The sequence below is a fragment of the Arabidopsis lyrata genome (assembly GCF_000004255.2).
Source record: "Arabidopsis lyrata subsp. lyrata unplaced genomic scaffold ARALYscaffold_3, whole genome shotgun sequence".
NCBI lineage: Eukaryota > Viridiplantae > Streptophyta > Magnoliopsida > Brassicales > Brassicaceae > Arabidopsis > Arabidopsis lyrata.
In genome coordinates, this window is record NW_003302553.1 from 5,972,090 (window position 1) to 5,993,005 (window position 20,916).

The 20,916-nt window shown below is 35.6% G+C and overlaps 5 protein-coding genes and 1 long non-coding RNA gene across 6 annotated transcripts; 1 reads left to right on the top strand and 5 right to left on the bottom strand.

Moving 5' to 3' along the window:
- Nucleotides 1-1,146: 1,146 nt before the first annotated feature.
- LOC9321099 (pectinesterase/pectinesterase inhibitor 3) lies at nucleotides 1,147-4,335 on the bottom strand. The gene is made up of 3 exons (XM_021031187.1): nucleotides 3,573-4,335; nucleotides 2,677-3,163; nucleotides 1,147-2,045 (listed from the first exon to the last, which is right to left on the bottom strand). Exons 1-3 carry the CDS (start codon nucleotides 4,164-4,166, stop codon nucleotides 1,354-1,356), a joined length of 1,773 nt encoding a protein of 590 aa, XP_020886846.1. The 5' UTR covers nucleotides 4,167-4,335; the 3' UTR covers nucleotides 1,147-1,353.
- A 1,672-nt stretch (nucleotides 4,336-6,007) lies between these two features.
- LOC9321100 (putative RING-H2 finger protein ATL61) lies at nucleotides 6,008-8,344 on the bottom strand. The gene is given in 2 exon segments (XM_021032992.1): nucleotides 6,008-7,393; nucleotides 7,396-8,344. Coding segments are annotated over 2 exon segments (714 nt in total). The 5' UTR covers nucleotides 7,937-8,344; the 3' UTR covers nucleotides 6,008-7,220.
- Nucleotides 8,345-9,631: 1,287 nt separating this feature from the next.
- On the bottom strand, nucleotides 9,632-10,271 carry LOC9321101. Its single transcript, XR_002333454.1, has 2 exons — nucleotides 10,237-10,271; nucleotides 9,632-9,703 (listed from the first exon to the last, which is right to left on the bottom strand). It is a non-coding gene; the product is annotated as an uncharacterized LOC9321101 (long non-coding RNA).
- Nucleotides 10,272-11,219: 948 nt separating this feature from the next.
- Nucleotides 11,220-14,837, bottom strand: LOC9321103 (pentatricopeptide repeat-containing protein At3g14330). Its single transcript, XM_021030937.1, is given in 6 exon segments — nucleotides 11,220-12,276; nucleotides 12,278-13,725; nucleotides 13,810-13,833; nucleotides 13,836-13,866; nucleotides 14,374-14,499; nucleotides 14,613-14,837. Coding segments are annotated over 6 exon segments (2,259 nt in total). The 5' UTR covers nucleotides 14,760-14,837; the 3' UTR covers nucleotides 11,220-11,793.
- Nucleotides 14,838-15,062: 225 nt separating this feature from the next.
- LOC9321104 (protein STRUBBELIG-RECEPTOR FAMILY 7) lies at nucleotides 15,063-19,554 on the bottom strand. The gene is made up of 16 exons (XM_021031013.1): nucleotides 19,206-19,554; nucleotides 18,550-18,682; nucleotides 18,398-18,469; nucleotides 18,238-18,303; nucleotides 18,082-18,153; nucleotides 17,934-18,002; nucleotides 17,777-17,848; nucleotides 17,615-17,680; nucleotides 17,465-17,527; nucleotides 17,058-17,383; nucleotides 16,679-16,968; nucleotides 16,332-16,603; nucleotides 16,113-16,245; nucleotides 15,879-16,012; nucleotides 15,630-15,786; nucleotides 15,063-15,542 (listed from the first exon to the last, which is right to left on the bottom strand). Exons 1-16 carry the CDS (start codon nucleotides 19,306-19,308, stop codon nucleotides 15,411-15,413), a joined length of 2,160 nt encoding a protein of 719 aa, XP_020886672.1. The 5' UTR covers nucleotides 19,309-19,554; the 3' UTR covers nucleotides 15,063-15,410.
- Nucleotides 15,134-15,405, top strand: LOC110229894. The gene is given in 3 exon segments (XM_021031014.1): nucleotides 15,134-15,318; nucleotides 15,320-15,356; nucleotides 15,359-15,405. Coding segments are annotated over 3 exon segments (258 nt in total). The 5' UTR covers nucleotides 15,134-15,144.
- Nucleotides 19,555-20,916: the final 1,362 nt, after the last annotated feature.

Consider the following 20,916-nt stretch of genomic DNA (forward strand, 5'->3'; position numbering starts at 1 on the left):
CATGCAAACCATTCCACGAACTCGATACCGCCATGTGCTTTCTTGTCAAGTGGCATCTCATCCACATCTCTAGTCGACTCACTACACTAACTTGAGTTTTCGTAGCTATAATGACTCCGGTTATATGATTAATTTAGTTGGCTAAGGCCAGTTTTCCAACGGATAGTAGTTAATGTAATTACTAGATCACATACTTTCAGTTAAATGATCTAGTTAGTCGTATAAGTGGTACTAATCCACGATTTGTGAATCAAGATCCAATTTAATCCACAATTGACCTCCGGTCAGATTGAACCATCTTCGGCTAAGTTAACCACGCGCTAACATGCCCGATAGGCCAATATGCTGATTATTGTGATTTTGACGTTAAACACGTTACAAGTACAAATGAAAGTTGGAGTCTTCGAGATACTAATTTGAGTAATGATAATGTATTGATGTCAACTTTGGCCAGATAAATCTAACCAAGGTCAACGACGAGTTTTTTGTACGCTTTCGAATTGTGAATTCACCTTAAATTAATAACAGGAAACTGCGCAATTATCTGTATCATTCATGTGGTTTATATATTTCCAACACAATTATTGTCTCTTTGCTTTTATTCCTTTTCACAGTAACAAATTTCTAGATTAAACATAAAAAACATCAACCGGTCGATTAAATCAAGAATAATAATAAAACAATTAAAGTACTCGAACCGGTTACCGGTAGAGTACGTCATCCTTGAACCGGGGAATTATCCTGAAGGCCTAAAGTTCCCTTGCTTTGCCGTGACTGTCCTCATTGCTTACCTTTCTAGGTCGGATTATCTAACAAGTTTTTTGTTAATTGATTATCTAACAAGTTCTATACTCTAATGTAGTCCGCGATCCACTCTAAGTAATAGCTAACTTAAATTTATACTTGGTGATATATATATAGGATTTATCGTAATGAAAGCTCAGTATTATTGCAAAGTTCAAAAAGGAGTGTTAAACGATTCTCAATCTTATATGAATATGCATGCATGCATATCAAAATATATTTTTTTCTTATATATGGACATAAATTTCGTTGACAACAAAAAGAAAGAGAAGTTACATAGAAATACATGTATTTGTTTTGTTTTTTTATTATGACATCATTTCATCGTCAATCATCATCAGATAGGCAATATCCTCCTCCCCAAATTCATATTCTCAATCTCAAGGCGAAAAAATCCTCGTTATTTCATCTAGTTTCTAATACTACGATATAGAGAAATACACAACCCAAAAAAAAACAAAGCGAACAACACGATTTGATTCATACAATATAATCAGTAATTTTAGTAGCCCAACAATAAGTAGGAACACATTACACAACAACAATCTCTCAAAGACCGAGCGAGAAGGGGAAACCGGTCGACGATAACCAGCCTCCACCACCAATAAACTGACCAGCCGTATATTTTTGAGCTTCAGCAGCAGCCGTAATTACCTTAAAGCCCCCCCACTTCACTCTATTTGCAGTTCCAGCCCCTGCTCCTGTATTCGCATACTCTCTATAAGTCAGAGTGTTCAACGCAAAAGTCCCGGTCCACTCAGACCACCCTTCGGGACGGATCACGTCGGAGATAGCCGACTGCATTATCACCGTTTGTGAATACTCTTTCCACGGCCGACCAAGGTACGTAGGGAAACTACCTTTCACCGACTGTAAATCCGACGTGGCACCGATCCTACATTTCTGGATAACGATCCCTGTGTTCTGGTTCGGATCGGTTCGTCCCTGAGCTGTGACCATGTTTTTCTGGCCGGAGTTGGGGCGGCGAGCGTGAATGTCACAGTCTTGGAGCACGACGGCGGCGTTCCCGAAGATGAAGTCGACGGTTCCGGCGATGATACACTTGATGAAGAATTGACGGTTAGAGTGGACGTAAAGAGTGTCTTGATAAGCCAACATGTCGCAATTGTAGAAGGCGGAGAAATCAGAACCCACACGGAGAGCCACTGCTTGGTGCTTCGACGGACCCGCCGTGTTTTGGAAAGTGATGTCACGAGCTAAGAATCTCTCGCCGACAGCAGCTGGGCCCCACATAAAGAAACAACGGTTAATTAACGGCATCATTAGCTAAAAAGATTAAGACAAGACTTGTTTTGCTAGAAATTATCACTTTAGTTTAACGAACTTTAAAACATACAAATATTAATATTTTGTATAGTAAATGGAAAAGGGAATTCGAATGGTACCAAATGTGCAATGAAATGATGATACAAATTTAATTAAGGGGAAAGTTGATATAAAAGTTAACAACAATAAAACAAAAAAGATAAGAAAGAAAAAAGGTACTCCATAAAACTAACGGCTCTCTTCACTAGTGGAAGAGCCATAAAACCAATCCACATAACGTGACTTGGAAAAGCATATGAATAAAGCCAAGAAAATAATGGATAGAGACTCTTACATGACTCAGATCTAACTAAGTATTTTGTTCAATTTAGTAAATTCAAATTCACATTTAATTATATATCGTTATTTACTACTAGGCTACATGTGCGCGAATATCTGTTGTAGTGGGGGTACTAAGACAAGAATCTACATGTGTATATTTAATGTGCATGAAAAGAGTAAAGATTTTTCCACCAAATAAAGGACCACAATCGTGCAAAATTGCTTTTTATCTTTTTCAAAAAGTTAATAATTAAATTTGCTTACCAACGGTGGCGGAGTGGAAAGTGGTGCTACCGTCGACGACGTTTCGACTTCCGGTGATAATAGTTCTCGTCCGACCATCTCCCATAAACATTATATTCTTTTTCTTCTTTGCAACCTCCACATTCTCTCTATAAACCCCGGCTTTAATATGTATCACATACCTCTTGTTACTATTTTCCGGGGCCGCCGCAACAGCAGCAGCCACCGTCTTAAATGTACCGCTACCGTCAGCTGCCACGGTGGCGTCGGCTTTCACACTCGAACCCTGAAGAAGCCTCCTATCTCCAGCGGATAACCAAGTTGGCCATCCCTCCGCGTCTAGTTCTCCGGCTCCGGCGATATCTGCCACCGTAGTTTCCTGATTCTCCTCCTTGAGCTTACGGTTGTTTGAGGTTATTTTAGCTTTTTGCTCGAAGTTGGCTATGTCAGTATCAGTCATGTTCTTGATCATTGCTAGAGCGTTGCTGCACATGTGCTCTACGTGTATCTACATTTAATCATTTCGTTATAAAGCAATATATTTTCAAAAAAAAGTGTTACTAACAAGTTGATATATTTACAAGTATCAACAATAGATAGCTACTATTCGTATGTATGGACCAGCACTAGCTAACAATATCTCAATGTAAAGAATAAACAAGCTCTAAAAATTGTCACTGAGATGTGATGTGATGTATGAAGTTTTTTGTTTCTTTGATAGTTATGATGTGATGTATAATACATCTAGTTTTCTAGTAACTCTATATAATTTTTCCCACTATTACATTTTCAAAACTAGTGATTTATGTTGAGCCATTATCTATTCTATAAAATTTAATGAACATAGACAAAATGCAATTTGTCTATTTAAAAACAAATGCATTTTGTATACATTTGCGATATTTAAATTTACGTACCTGACCCTTCAACAAGGCTTTACGAACTTGCTTATCGGCGTCATCATGAGAGAAGCCGTCGAGACAAGTCTCCTGGTTGGTAATGGCGGAGCTAATTAGGGTTTTGAGATCTCCGGCGTGTTCCCGGAGAGTTTTTCTGGCTGGATACAAATGTAGATCTTCCACCGTTTCATGGAGCTCGTCCAGCGTCTCATCAATAGTCTCCAAACAGTCATGAAGCGCCGTCTTCTCCCGCGGCGTTAGTCCTTTCCTCTTCTTGATCAGCTTCTTCACGTTGAAGTAATTGTGCTCCACGGCGATTATTGTTAGGTTCAGCGATGCCTCGATGACGTCTTTTTGCGACGTTATCTCGACGCCGCCGGTATTTGCCACGGCGGAGATACAGAGCTCAGGGTAACGCGTGGAGCTGCAGGAGGATCTTAGCACGGCGTGAGACGACGGGGATAGAGTTCGTTTTTCGTTGGATTTTGAAGCTCCGGCGGAGAATCCGGCGACGGCGGCTACGAGGAGCAAAGCTACGGCGGAGGATAGCAAAACAAGTTTCTTGTTTTTCTTGAAATTATTGGAAAAGATTTCTTTCATTGATGGTGCCATTGTTTGACACTGGTGAGTGATGATGATGAATGTACTCGTGAAGAGTGGGTGTTTATATAATAACTATATTGATGAAATTGAAATCAAACACAATACTATTAAAATGGCTTTTTCTGGTTTTACTTTTCTTCACTCTATTATTTGAGTGGAATTTTCAGAAAAACAAAAAAAGTTCCTCTGGGTTATATAAGCTGCAGCCTCGCTCATAAAGATAAGGTTTTCGTTTTATGATTTTTTTTTCCCTCAAGTTTTCGTTTTATGTTTTAATCAGAATATTATTCATATTATCGGAAATTGATTAGCAAAAAAAATATTATCGGAAATTCGACAGGAATCTATTGTCGTTTTCCCAAATTTTGTATTTGATATTGATGATTTTTCTCATACAGTTGTTACCTAATTATTCGTTGTTTTGCATTGCGGGTGATGAACTCACCAGTCTCGTCCACGATTATCCTCATAACATTAGGAAACTAGGATTATATTATCAGTAACCGACAATAATATACCTTTTTCTTGTTTACGAAAAAAGCATATTCTTCTTTTGTGATTTTAATAATCGTTTCGTCATTCAAGCAATTTGAAAATCTCAAAGTGTTACAAAAACTATACTTTGGATTCAATTGGTGTGTAACTCGACCGTCGTTTTCAGAAATACTAGTTATTTCAATTTTGATTTGATAACATTTGTGTCTTTGAAGAGTTAAATATTATATTAGTTCTATCTTACTTAAAAGTATAAATCTTCAGTACTTAGATTAAAAAAACCATTAGGTATAGAGTTGATTTTTTTTTGTCATCTATAATTTACATACAAGTATAGAATGCTGATTTATGTATCTAACAACAATACTTTTAAAAAACGGCCATTATACTAAACTATGGCGGTAAAGGACTGTTTTTACCTATCAACGGTAAATGATGATGGATCTTGGAACGTCTAATCATTACATAAAAGGAATTAATTGACGTTTCTATAAATATTATGGCAGAACATTATAGTATACATGTGTAATTAAAGCAAAGCAAAAGTGTTATAGCGATTAATTATGTAAATAATCAGATTTTAGTGGCACCGAAATTATTGATGAAATTATAAATATATATTTAGGCCGATGGCTGTGGCCTAGGCTGCAAGCCTGTCATGGGTCCATCTACTATTTTTTTGAATAAAGCTATGCCAGCAATTCGATGAAAATAAAATTTAAATACAAGTTTTTGTTGCTATAACGCATACTCTAGCTTTCTCTTTAGATCTGATTGGCAAAATTTGTAAGTAAAAAAGTTAGAGTAAATGTACAGTAATTGAATGGTATAAAAGTACAGTAATTTAATCTTCTAATCTGATTGTTTGTTAACCTTGATAAATTTTGGTTCTCTTATAATAACATCTCTAAAGAATAAAGACCAATTGTCTGATTTCACTAAACATAACATGAAAGTAAGTTCATATCGGATACCTGGTACTCTGGTAGGTTTACTAAGATTATAAACATAGTCTCATATTTTCTTCAAACATAGTTTTAAGTAGATGTCATATATAAAGAAATGTTTATTTCAATGTCGGTAGTTTAATTGACCAATTCTAGAAAAACTTTATTAAGAGATACTCCTTCCGTTTCGTTTTAGTTGTCGTTTTAGAACTTAAATTTTGTTTCGTATTAGTTGTCGTTTTAGGTTTTTAATGCAAATGTTTGGTAAAAATTTCAGTATTATCCCTATTGTTTTAATGTTGTGGCCAATGAAATTTTTTATAAAATATATTAATAAAGAGTAAAACAGAAAATTTAATGCTTTCTTAATTTGTGTAAAAAAACCTTAAATGACAACTAAAACGAAACGGAAGGAATAGATTGTATCCTAAATCCAAGCATCGGATACAGGAGAATGACTATTTTTCTTGGGTCTTTGGTACAAAGAAACTATAGCATTATGAATTGTATATAGGATAAAATGCTATAGATATTTATGAATGAAGTTTTTGTTCCCTAGTTTAGAAAAGCATACAGTAAACTCGTAATCATCACATGCTTTCTTTTTAATTTTCTCATTTTTTTTGGCGATCTTTTCTACTCTTTTATATATATAAAAAGTTGATGTTATAATCATGTGAATATTTTGATTCCTTCTTTATCATTAATCTTTCATTATCTAAAGTAACTAAATTTAAGCCTGGGAACTTTTTTTCAATAAAAATAGTGATAAATCGTAACGAGTATATTAAAAGAAATAAAACATAACAACTTGCATAATCTCTTTTGTTGACAGCAACAACATGCATAATCTTTTCCATCAACAAGTTGCAATACAGGGCATCCGATGCAGTGATACTAATTTATACTCTCGACTTTTAAAAAAAAAAAAAGTAAAAATAGAGAAACTATCATGATCAAATACCTTAACTTTACAAATAATATCATAATTCGTATTTAAGTTAATTACAGTGAGGGCGTTTATTTTTCCAAAGCTAGATTAAGACTTCTCAAAATTTGAGGGCAGTTTAAACATTTTTGCAATAATGAAAATAAATCCTTTGATGTATCAAGTTGTTTTAGCATTTAATATTTAGTGAATAATAGTAGAAAACAAAATTTACATTCCCACAATTAATTTTATGAAGATACCTATTACCACACTACTTTTATGAAAATTTGTCTGTTGCAATAAAACCTCTAATCCTATTCCAACCTTCCAACAATTACGAGTCTGCCAATTATTTATTCTTTATAGAGGTCACATTGTTTGGTTGATAGATTTGTTTGTCGTCACGCTTTGAACGTGCTGCTGCACATACACAGTTTATCTATTTAAATTGTGTCAGTAGAGAGCGTTGGGAAATGTAATTGTTTCTAAGAAAAGTTACTACAAAAATAGTTATATCATCAACAAAAAAAAACATTCACCGCGACATTCACAGTATCATTCATTCGTATCTTTCTTGCAAGTTGAAATATCACGTTTGGACTATATAGTTAAGACTTTGACGTTAAAAATAAAAAATACTATAGTGAAGAAGAATCTTAAGATTCATAAAATTTGCGCACAAAAAAAAAGTCACGGTAGCTTACTAGTTAAATACATGGACAGTATAGTATCTTCACATATAATGGGCCTAAAATGACTAACATGGGCCTGATTTATCTCTTTCGCCGGAATGTCTATCACAACCGCCGTTAAATCTGGTTGGCCTTCGTTTACTTCGCCGCAACCACCATCTTCAATAATCGCGTGTCTGTGTTCGTCGGAACACCTGTCGGAAACTCATCATGATGTTCTGATGTCGGGTCGTGATTTTGGGTCAAACTCTGGTCGCCGCCGCCAAGTTCCGGTCACATTCGTGACTGCTTCAAACAAACTCTCTTTCTACATATAGGACAAGTGGAGTTTGATTGAAGCCACGAGTCGATACATTCAACGTGAAACAAGTGATCGCAGCTCGGCAAAACCCTAGCTTTGTCTCTGTCGGCTAGCTCCGAGAGACAAACGACGCATTCGAGGACGTCGTCTTTGAAGTCTTTGGAGTTGAAGTCTATGATAGGGATCGATCGGAGAACATACGGCTTTATTCCTACACATTGCCTGATGGTGATGCTGACATGATCATCGTTGTTGTTGTTGTCATGATCAGGATCATGATGATCATCATCATGAGTATAACTATAACATTTAATAAGACAACTCACTACCACGGACGAAATCCTAAAGAAAAACAAAGCGAAGCCAATATTTATTCCGAGATGTATTAGATTGACGGCATCTGATTCTTTCATCTTCTATAAAACCTATTGAAGAAGGTCAAAATCTCTGTAAAGAGAAAGCAAGGAACAAAAAACACAGTTCGTACGTAGAAAAAGCTCTTAGCTTCCAATCCTAATTAATTTGTTTAGGTATTTATAATAAGGGTTTGTTTGGAAACTAGTACGTTTCTAAAACATAATTGTAGAAGTAGTACGGTTACTATTCATAATTGTAGAAGTAGTACGGTGGGACCAGTTTGTGAGATATAGAATTGTGAGATAGAAATATTAGTGGATTTTAGAAAAGATCAAAAAGGGCTTTTGTTTGTCTCTGAGAAAAAGAAACGTGGGTGTGACAAACGTGGGTCAGGCTGTTTAAAAAGATTTTTTTTTCTTTTTTTATTACATTACATTCCTTCAAAGTTTAATAATTAAAATGCTCTTAGCTTCCAATCCTAATTAATTTGTTTAGGTATTTATAATAAGGGTTTGTTTGGAAACTAGTACGTTTCTAAAACATAATTGTAGAAGTAGTACGGTTACTATTCATAATTGTAGAAGTAGTACGGTGGGACCAGTTTGTGAGATATAGAATTGTGAGATAGAAATATTAGTGGATTTTAAAAAAGATCAAAAAGGGCTTTTGTTTGTCTCTGAGAAAAAGAAACGTGGGTGTGACAAACGTGGGTCAGGCTGTTTAAAAAGATTTTTTTTTCTTTTTTTATTACATTACATTCCTTCAAAGTTTAATAATTAAAATGCTTGTTCCTAAATTTTATTTTTGTAAAATAGATCATATACATAAAAATCTATGTTTTTTTCTCTATCATTTGATATGCATTTTGTTTGATGATTTTTAAATTTATATTACAGACCACAGTACAGATGTAAACCACTGTACAGATCTAAACCACTGTACAGATCTAAACCACTGTACAGATAAACACCACTGTACAAAAGAATATCTGTACAGAAGGATGCATCTGTACAAAAGAATGTATGTACAGAAGGATACATCTTATATTTCATCTCTTCAAGTCTAATAATTAAAATGCTCGTTAATGGTTTTTTTCTCTCTACAATTTATCATATACATAAAAATCTATGTTTTTCTTTCTATCATTTGATATACATTTTGTTTGATGATTTTTAAAATTTATATTTTAGAGACCACTTTACAAAAATAATATCTGTACAATTATAAACCACTGTACAAAAGAATATCTGTACAGAAGAATATCTTTACAGAAGAAAATATCTGTACAGAAGGATACATCTGTACAGAAGGAATCATCTGTACAGAAGGATACATCTGTACAGAAGGATTTGACAATGTTTGATAGTTTTTATTGGTTTTTAGTTTCTAGTTTTTGGATTTTGGTTTTTGGTTTTTGATTTTTGTAATTTTTGTTTTTTTGGTGTAGATTTTAGTTTTTGTAAAATCTTGAATGGTAATTTGTTTAGTTTATAGTTTTTTACATAATATCAATTTTAAAACGTTTTTAAGTTATTTATTTTAATTTTTGGTTTATATTTTGTGATTAAAATGAATAGGTGAATGGTGAAATAACATATTTAAAATAATTAAAAAAAAATTTTAAAAACAGTTTGACGTGAATTGTTAGAAAACCCACAAAACTTGGTTTTTGGATTCTATAAAGAAATGGACAAAATCTCTTAAAATCTTGTTTATCTATTTTTTCCAAGATGCAATTTCTCTTCTTCTTACCAATCTGGACATCCTCTTGCCACTTCTCCTTTCCATTGGAATATCTCTGATAGCTCTCCCACTTCACCCACCTGCAACATTTTCCATACTCCTTAAGCTCTCTTCATTTTTCTCAATTCACTTACTAAATCTTTTCTAATACAACAAAACACACAAGCAACATATAGTTTTGACATTTAATTCTGACTATGTTGACTAGATTGTAGGGCATAGAAGGTACATATGGCCGAATCAAAGTTGAACACTTTACATAAGAAAAGGGACAATCACATGTTTTTGTCATTGTTTATGTCTTCAGATCTATGAGTCTTCCACTTCCAAGTTACAATCAAAGTCCAAATTATACAACCAAAACAGAGCAAGTCACAATATATATATATATATATATATTTGTTTTTGTTACAAAAAGATTGAAACTTTTCATGGAAACAAAACATCAAATTAGAGAAAAAAAAGATCAGGAGAATAACAGAGAAAACCCAAATCAGATATCAGATTTAATAGAGAAAAAAGCCAACTTTTTTGTTTATCAAACAATCAAATAAAAACAAGACCCATTTCAATTTTCATAAGACATAAGAGATTGATCGTTCCAAGAAAATACCATCGCAAGAAGGAGATTTCTTGGGCTGTGATACTAGTTGAAGCATAACCAAAAAAAAATTAATTGAAACAGAGTATGGAATCATCGGCGAACCTTAACAGCGGCGGCTACGGCATCGCCGATGAGGCCAGGAGAAGCTTGCCATGTTCCAAGACCCACCGACGGGAACTTAACGCCGGTGTTGAGCTCGAAGAATGTGATCGCATTTGCCATTATAAGATGTGGTGGTGGTTGTTCAACGCTCAAGATTCTCGTGGAGCCGACGTCTTCATCGCCGGAGATGATGATGATTTCGCCGGAGATTTGTTTTATGATTTCGCCGGAGATTTGTTTTATGATTTCGCCGGAGATTTGTTGTTTCACTGAAAAAATCACAGAATCGGAAAGTGATAATATCCGTGAGAAATTGAAAATACACAAAGAAGAATTCGCTGACGATGGCAGCAGATCCGTGTAAAGTGATGATATCTTTAGCAGCCACTATTTTGGACGCCATTGAAGAAGCGATATAGATATGTGATTTTGAAAATCTATTGTTCTGTGGAAGCAAATTGAATTCGACGCTTAGGGTTTTGATGATTTTGAAAATGAAAAAATAAAATTGAGAGAAGATTAAAGAGATCAGACGAAATGTGTAAAAAAAAGAGAAAATTAATTTATTTTAATTTGGATGGCATGCTTGTAAATAAAATGGTTTGATGAGAGTTTGGAAGTCATATAAACAGTAGTGTACAGTGAAAACTGGGTGCTTTTCCCATTGTAAATAGTAACCGTATCACTTTTCTAATTATGTTTGAAAAACGTATTGATTTCCAACTTAACCCTTATAATAACGTAACAAAAACCCATCTCACTTGTAATTGGGAATAATAATTTCCATTTTTTTTATAGTTGCCTTTTTTCTGTGTAACTGATTTATAGATAACAATGACAAAATTTACAAATTACAATCCTAATATAAGTCACGACATTGTGAAGGCAGCTTTTTTTTTTTTTTTTTTTGCGTAATAACTATTAACGTAACAAAAGCCATCTCAATTACAATTGGGAATAACAATAATTTCCGTTTACATGATTGTAGATTCGAATTTCTGATCACGTGCTGATTTTGTCAGTGATTAAAAGATTGTAAAGCTGACGAACTTTTCTCGATCCAAATCTTCTGTCTTGATTATTTTGTTTTTCATCATTTTTTTCTTAATACTATCTTTAGTTTGATTTGTTGACAAAATCAATCACTTGCATATTGATGAACTAGGGCTCATTGGGCTAGTTAATTAGCTACCATAATGGGCCTAGGTGATCCAATTTCAAGGTTTGCCAGAATATCTACCACAATCCACAACAGCGTCTTGAGTAACGGCCACGTCTGTAGTAAAAGTAAAACCCTCGTCCCCGCCAAGTTCTGGTCTCCTTCCTGGCTGCACCGAACCAACCTTGCTTGCTTCAAAGCCACTTGTCGACGCAATCAGCGTGAAATCAGTGATTACAGTTCCCCAAAAGTCTGGCTTTGTCTTCTACTACTCACTTGTTGCACATAGAATAATACCTCACCAGTCACCAGTAGTCTTTACATGAGCAAATGCCGGCAACGAAATGGTGGAATCGTTTGGTGTCTCTGAGGACTATAACTCTCCCAGTTACTTGCGATACAATCTTCATCCATGAATGGCAGTCTGCACATACTCTGAGATTCTTGGTAACCCTAACTGGAACCCCTTCACCTGTGTGAATTAGGGAGTAGGTTGCCGCGAGTCTTTCGCTGTGTCCACAAACCCAATTTGCCTTAGTTTCTTCATCAACATCATGAAGCACCACGCTCGTATCAGGAGAATAACCGGATTTTTCAATTGCTTCCTGTAGTTCTGTCCATACTTTCTTATACTCATCCGAATTACGAAACTCGTAACCACCTCCTGCGACAAAGATTTGAATCTTGTCTTTAACCTGTACCCAACTGCAACCAGCTTCCTTTTTGATCCCTCTTTGTTTCATCATCTCTCGAATCTTATCGACATTGTCCCACATCTTTGCTTCAGCTATATATGTTCGAAGCCATAACATAGTTCCCTGGATTATGAGGTTCAAGAACAAACAACTCTTTTGCTGCAATCTCCCCCACTGAAACATTCCCATGGAGCCTGCAAGAGTTGAGCAGTGATCCCCAAATGGATGCACTTGGCTTAAATGGCATTGTTTCTATTACCTTGACTGCTTCTTCGATCTTACCAGCTCGGCCCAAGATGTCAACCAAACAAGCATAATGTTCCAAGGCCGGTGAAACTCTGAATTCAGTTTTCATGCGTTCAAACAAACTTATACCGTATTCCGTTAGCCCTGTATCGCTACACCCGGATAACAAAGCAACAAAGGTAATCCCATCTGGTGCGACGCCTGACTCTATCATCCATTCAAACAGATTTATCACTTCTTCGATATTTCCGTTGATTGCGTAACAGTTTAGAATCGTGTTCCATGTAGTCAAATCCTTAGTTAACATCCCATCAAAGACTCTCCGAGAATACTCAACATCTCCACATTTCCCATACATATCCATCAATGAATTAAGCAACGGAACATCAGGTTTCTCTTTCGATTTCAGAATCTGCGCATGAATCTCTTTCCCAGTGATAAGAGCAGCGACACGTGAACAAGCGGGTAATATTGTCGTCAAAGTCGCCCAACTAAACCCAATCATCTCTTCCTGCATCTTTCTGAACAAATTAAACATCTCATGAACCCGAACTTTCTTGCTGAGTATCGAAATTAAAGAATTCCAAGTAACAATATTTCTCTCAGACATTCCATCGAACACCTTACGTGCATCATCAAATGAGCCACGTTCCATGTAAAGCTTCAAGAGCACATTATACACCACTTGATCAACCTTCTCCTTACGTTTCACAATCTGGCCATGGATTCCTCTACCAACCCGAAGATCTTTCAAATCCACGCACGCTTTCAACGCTACAGATATCGAAAAATTCCCAGGCTCAATGAAACTACACAACATATCTACATACACGATCAAAGCATCTCTTGGTGACCCGTTTCTAGAATACCCAATCGCCATCGCTGCCCAGACTTTCTCAGTAAGTAGACTCGAATCAGTGACATCGTCGAAGATTTTCCGAGCGAGATCCAATCGGCGACAAACCGAGAAAAGGGTAATGAGCTTGCTAAGCAATTTGGGATCGTGACGGAGACTAGGATTGTTGAGAACCAAAGAACAGATTTTTATACCATGGTGAAGCGATTTAGCGGAGATGCAAGCATGAAGTAGGTCTGTGTAAGCTTCGGGAGTAGAGAGATTGGACGGTGAGGTTGATGACTTCTCTATCAAGGTCACGGCTTCGTCGAGTTTGGTGGATTTACAGAGACCTAAAGGCTTTTTGAAGACAAATTGTCTCCATGGGATTTGTAAGAATTTAGCATGGTTGATAGTTTGAGACCTCAATGGAGTAAGATAAGCTTGTGTAGTGACAACATCTGAATGTTTTTTGAATCATGATCATCAAGGGTAAGAATTCGAACCAATTATCCAAAATGTTCTAAATAAGAATGTCAACGTACCTAAAGAAGCCATTGGAGATTCTTCAGCTCAGGAGCGAGAGAAGGCGAAAATTCAAACTATCCTCTCTGTGCCACGACCAGAACAATTACAGTCAGTAATCCTCTGTGACTGTGATTGTGATTGTAGAGACGAGCGAGACAGAGAAGAAGAGGGAGATGGATAAGCCAGACTTAATGGGCCTTTACTCTTTGGGCTTTTTAAGTCACGATAAATGCATATATTATATTTTTCTTTTATTCGAGACCACATAATTAGAAAAATCGTAGTAAACTTAGCCAAAATAAGATTCGAAGAAACAAAGATTACTAGAATGCAAGAATGAAAACCAATAGGCAAACAACTTGTATTGTTGTTCCGGATGCTGTTGTTGCGCTACTTAGCGACGACGTTATTGGGTCTGCGCGCCCAAGGCGAGTTCGCTCGTAGTTTGTTTTTTTTTTTTTTTTTTTTTAATAAATGGGAGCTAGACTCCCTTTTCATACCAAAAAAAAAAAAAGATTACTAGAATGCGTATTGTAAAATTATAGAGATTAAGCAGGAAATAAAAACCATGACCATCATCACCGGTCGGAAGATGCATCTTCGCCGTTAGATCCTCTCCGAGAGCCTTCAACTTTTTTCTCAACCTCTCTTCTTTTGTGTTCTTTGTCTTCACTCCCTTTACTAATCCTCTCCCTGATCTCTTCCTCCTACGCATTAAAATAATTTGATCTCATATAACTCATAATTACTATGAAAGATAGCTTAGTAACAAACAAAACAAAAATGAAAATTATGAAATCTCAACTAATTATTGACTAACATTGTCAAGTGCTTTAGCGTTGGGAAGTTTCGAACCATGAACACCAGCTCGGTTCGAGGCTTTTCCAACCATCGTCCTCACGCCATAATGCCGACCATCACACTTTCCGACGGTTCCCACAGATCTACACAATTTTCCGATCATCATTCTTGTGATTTCCCCCCTCAACCTTTTTCTTTGCTTAATGTTTCAAGAATTCGTGTATATTATATGGGTTTGATTCAGACGTGAGGTGTGCATTACTATAGTCGAATGTCTGCCACGTGTCATAAAAGCGTCCACGTGACATATCCACGTTGCACTGAAGTGTTTCGGGTCGGGTTTCTAATATTTATGTTGGTTTACGGTTCCGTCGTCGCCTTCAATGCCGGTGAAAATCCAAGATCGCTATAAAACATGCCTTCAGTCAATTCAGAAGCAGCACACAACTTGAAATCGATCATATTCCAATTTATTAACATGAAATTTATTCAAACAAAATAAAAGATTACAATGGAAAAATACCGTCTTTGATCGGAACTCACAAAAGGGGATGGTTTTGTTCATGTTGTCGGAATCTAAAAAAGCTACAAATTGGGAACAAATTACAAAGAAACATGGGAGTGTACAATGCGTAAAGGGTTTGTTGTGCTGTTATTCTCTCATCAGTTTTATGAAACCAAAAAAAAAAAAGGATTTTGTTTTTTTTGTCTTGTCTCTGTCACTTCACTTGTTGTCGTCCGGCCCAGAATCCGACAAGACAAGAGAAAAGGGCAAATTTTTATGTTTTCTTTTGTTGGTTCTCATCAGGTAAAGAATTTACATGTAATCATTGACGCCGGAGCTACCGGACCCGGCTCCGACAGTTCTCTTGCTCATGTTAGCTCTCTGCACCAATACAACCAACGCCTGCACCACTTCAGACATTGGTGGTCTAAACTCTGGCTCTGGCTGTAACAGATTAAAAGAACAATTTACATTCAGATTTTATTTGTTCAGATCATCACATTTCATTCATTTTGTTATACAGATGATTACCTGAACGCAAAGGGCGATAACATCTGCAAATCGGGAGAGCGATTTAACCGGGTAAAGCCCTTTGAGAGCTGGATCAACCATTTTGCCCAAAGCATCAATGTCGTGAAGCTGAGGTGTTGCCCATCTTACCAATGACTGTTCAGATCTTGACCTTGAGCTGTCACACACAACAATCACCAAGACTTGCTTTAGTTCAGAACATATTTTCTCTTACAATAGGATGGCAAGGGATATGGATCGTAATAGTACCTGTCGAATGGTTTTCTTCCGGTTAAAAGCTCAAGCATCACTACTCCAAAACTGTAAACATCGCTCTTTAAAGAGTATTGGCCTGACATTGAAGTTTCTGGTGCACTGTATCCTTCATCGTTTTGGTTCAGTAGCTGCACAACATAATAGAATGCTAAGGAACAGGTTCAATGGAGTAACAAAAGGGAGATATATTAGAGTTCTGAGAAGTTAAGCCTACAACATTATATATACCTCATTTGCAGTGGGAAGGAAACTAGCAAGACCCGAGTCTGAGAGGTGCGGGTTCAGCTCTGAGTCAAGTAAAATATTTGCTGATTTAATGTTCTTGTGGACTATAGATGGTGAGCAAACTTCATGCAAGTACCTGCAACAACAACAATACTTTCCATGAGGCTCTGCTGCCTGCTGGTATATCGAGCAATAATGTGATTGAGATGTTTAAAGACTTACTCCAATGCACGTGCAGTGCCAAGAGCGATCTTGACACGGGGATTCCATATCAACGGTTTGCTTTCCTCTTCCGCAAGATGTAAAAAGTCATGCAATGAGCCGTTTCTATGGAACTCATAGACCACCAAGTGTTGCCCGTGTTCAGAACAGTAACCATCAAGCTTTGTGACATTTTCGTGATCCAAATGCGCTATTTTCGATACTATTTCGGTAAAATCATCAGCCGTATCCGTGGGAAGCGCAGATGAGTCGATTTTCTTCACAGCAAGTACCTATTAGATCAAAACAATATCTCAGCAGCAGAATATTATGACATTGTGCTCTTACAATTATATAAAATTAAATACCTTTCCATCTTCAAACTGAGCTCTGTATACTCTTCCAAATGTCCCTTCACCAAGAAGATTATCTACGCTGAAACTGTTGGTAGCTATTTGAAGATCTGCAACCGTATACGTATTCACATTTGAAGGAACAACAACAGCAGCTTTCTTTGCTACAATGGGTTTTCTCATTGTTGAATCATCGTCATCAAACGACTTATGTCGCTCAGCTGGTGGAGGACGTAGATTCATCGACAATGAAGTATCCAGTTTCTTTGTCTCAACTAATGGTGGATTCTGTACAGACTTATTCTCTGCAACCAGATGATTACAAAAGTTAGACAACCATAAGATTTTTTAATGTATATTACATTTTGACAAAAAAGGTTTAACGTGTTATTACCATGATGAAAGTCATTTGACGCTAGTATAATGGGTTGGTTAATGTTATTATCAGTCTTTTCAATATCGGTGGATGATGACCGCTTTGATCTTTTTCTCTTGATCAAGAAGAAAGCTATGACTGCTGTTACAACCAACAATGAAATGACTATTCCTGCTATTCCACCAGCTCCAAGCCCTGATTTGCTGGAGTCTTTGCTACTGCTGGAATCACCATTGGACCGAGTTTCACGGTTCCCGGATTTCGGAGTAGGTGATTTACTAATCGGAGGTGTACCGGGAGGTGGTGGAGGTGCAGGCCCAGAATTTAATAAATTACCATCTTTTCTGTTTCCAAAATCATTCAGGAAAAAATTAGTGAGATTAGAGAAAAGATCCACGAATCGAAGAAAGTAATGAAAAACTTACTGCAAGTTAATGCCTTTCAAAGAATATGGGATCCATCCTGTGAATCGGTTGTTTGCAATATTCCTGAGGAGAAATCATTCAGCAAGAACAACATTCAAGTGGTGTCTACAGGTAAAAATTCCTAAAACTGGATAAGCTTAAGTTACCCACAGATTTTCGAGAGGAAGAGTGGCTAGGATATCAATGGTGCCTGAGAACTGATTGTTCTGAAGATAACTGTAAAGTTCAGAAAACATAATGTTAGTATTAACTGGGTCACTTACAGTGAGTTTTTTTTATCAATACATAGAGACCTACTTAAAGAAGTCTTACATTGATTTTGCACTCGTAAGAGAGCTACAAGAGTTTGGGAGGGACCCCGTAAAAGCATTGGAAGAGAGGTCCCTGAAACACAAACAAAAACTTTGTTTATTAACTAACCAAGTTTTTTAACTTATTTCTTTAACCCGGGAAAAAAATAGGATCTTACAAGATAGAGAGAGAGGTGAGTTTTGTGAAGTCAATAGCTAGTTGCTTCAACTGGTTATGAGCAAGATTGCTGGACAAAACCAATGGAGCATTTAAATAACCAATCATTCTCCAAGAGATGTTTGAGAATAAATAATTCAAGAACTTACAGGTACTTAAGAGGTGCCATCATAGAAATGGAATATTGAGCAGATCCAGTGAACTGGTTATTAGCAAGATTCCTAGACAAAATCAGAAATTTATCAACTTGCAAAACAAACAGAGAAATTTGTAGAACATATAACAGAGAGAATCATCAAACATACAATCGTTCCAAGTTTGGAGGAAGCTGATACGGCAAATCGCCTCCAATGTTATTGTTGCTTAGATCACTGCAGGTTTCACCAAAACAATACACGGTTATAAGCCACACCACGAAATACACAAAAGTAGAAACTTTGGAGTATCATGGAAGATGAATCATACAACTCAGTAACAGAAGTCAATTTATCAAGCATATATCCAAGTGATCCAGAAAGTCCAAGACCTGACAACTTTCTGCAAGTAGATAAATGTATTAAGGCATGGATACAAGAAACAAAACAAAGTGATCTTGAATTTGATACAAAAGTGATTACATTTGAGTAACTCTTGAGCCAGAGCAAGTTATGCCTTTCCAGTTTTGGCCACAAGGATCACCTCCTGATGTTGTCCATTGTGATAGCTGTCCTGGAGAATTCATGGAGCTGAACATGGTGTTTAACGCTGAAGCTGCACATATTAAGAAACAGACACCATGAGGAAACTATTCCAAACCATCATAATCATCTTGATTTTTTTTGTCGGTTCCATGAAATAGATCCAAGATTTGAGAATCATTAGGGGTTTTATGAACTAAACAACTTAAAGATTTTCCGGTCTAATTAGAGAAGTGATTGAGGCTGAACAAAAAAAAAAAAAAAACTCAGAAAAGAGAAGAAACACACAAGAAAGGAACAGAAAGAAAAACAAAACATAAAGTGTGTGAAAAAAGGAAAAAGGTTTGAGATTTGGGAAAGAAAAAAAAAAACTCATTTGGTCGAAACAAAACCTATTTTGAAGAAAAGAACATTATGACACAAAAGTTTTGAGTTTTGTGGATGATTATGAAGAAATCAAAGGTTTTAGATGAAAGATAAACCCAGAATCATCGATAAAACTACACAAATGATGGATTAAAAACCTGAAAAAAGATCGAGACTTTTAGGAAGATTTTCGAAGAAAGCAAAAAAGAAAAAAAAGAGTAAAAACTCACTATCTGATGAATCTGTAGCTCCATGGATGAAACTTGGCTCAAACCCAACAATGCAGAGTATAAGCAGAGCCAAAACCACCCGATTCTCAGTCATCTTCTTCATCCTTCTCCTTCTCCTCTCACTTCTCTCTCTCTCTAAAACCAGATGAGACAGAAGAAAACCCAAATGGCAAAAACCCAAATTTGTATAAAAAAAATGCAGAGAATTTTTATTATTAATTTAATAAACTTTTGAGGATAAATTTTGTTTAAGCTAGATTTTATACAGTTTAAGCCATAAGACGAATTTATCAAGTAAAAAGCTGGCAAGCACGATTTGCTATCAGTAAGAAAGAATCCAAGAGCCTTACAAATAGGCTTCGGCGCTTTGCTTTGCTTTTTATTTTATTATTTCTTCCCATATACTTTTTTTACATTTGTTTATTAGTTAGTACTACTAATTTTTCATTTAATATTAGTTAATGTTACACTTATTATGCTAATTTTCCTTTCTAGTTTTTCATGAAAATTTTGTTTAAAATAATTAATCTTGGTTGGTGTATCATGGTTATGGTCTGACGCATTGTCTTTTTTGGTTTTTGTGAATTCTCTCATTTCCACAAATTAAAAGAAAATAAAAATACAAAATTAAATAATAACTAGCTGTAGTTTTCATAAGGCCTACGCGCTTTTATAGGTTGTATATTCTTCTTTCTTTTTGGTGTTTTAATTTCCTTTTTAGCTTATGTATGAAAATTTCATATACTGAATTAATTGTTATAATAAGAAAAATAAAAACGAAGCTTACATAAGTATAAGATTACTTTGAAGATTGGTTATGATTGGGTCTTTCCATCATTGCTTTGAAGAATTAATTACTTTCCCTTCACATCTAAGTGGAATCAAAAAAGGAAATAGAGTGAAAAAAGTTAATTGTTTTTACTAAATTAAAAGTGAGTTTGTTTGTGCAGAAAAAGGTAGTTTGTTTTGCTTGTAAAGAAGAGACATGTGGGTAAAATAAGAGTAAAAACACGCATTAATGTCGCAATTATGAGTATAATAAGGTACTTAACAAAACCTTATTAAAGAAACTCACGAGATTCTTGTAGCAAATGTGACCTTTTCTTCTAGACGGAAATAAATCCAAGTAATTTGATTATTCGTACTAGAAAAGATAACTTAGCAAAAAATTATTTACTATTCTCTCCGTTTCGTTTAGTTATCGTTTAAGGTTTTTTCACACAAATTAAGAAAAACATTAAATTTTCTGTTTTACCCTTTATTAATATATTTATAAAAAAATTCATTGGCCGAAACATTAAAACAGTAGAGATAGAACTTGAATTTTTACCAAACATTTGCATCGAAAACCTAAAACTAAAACGACAACTATTATGAAACAAAATTTTAACTCTAAAACGACAAATAAAGCGAAACGGAGGGAGTACTAATTAATACTTCAATTTGCCGGTCCTGATATTCAGCATTTATATATATGCCAATCATTTCGTTAACTTCCAAATTATTGTCAAACAAAAAGTTACATCATCGATAATCAATCATTTAGTTTAGATTATCCCAATTTTATGTGAAGGCTTAGTTTTGTTAAAACGTGTTAATCGGCCATTGTACGTGGTTTGCCTCTCATTTCCATACTATGTCTTCGTTGAAAATTTCTTCGTGTACGTTCGCTTTCTTATCAATTTAATTATTAACTTGTTCTTGATATTTG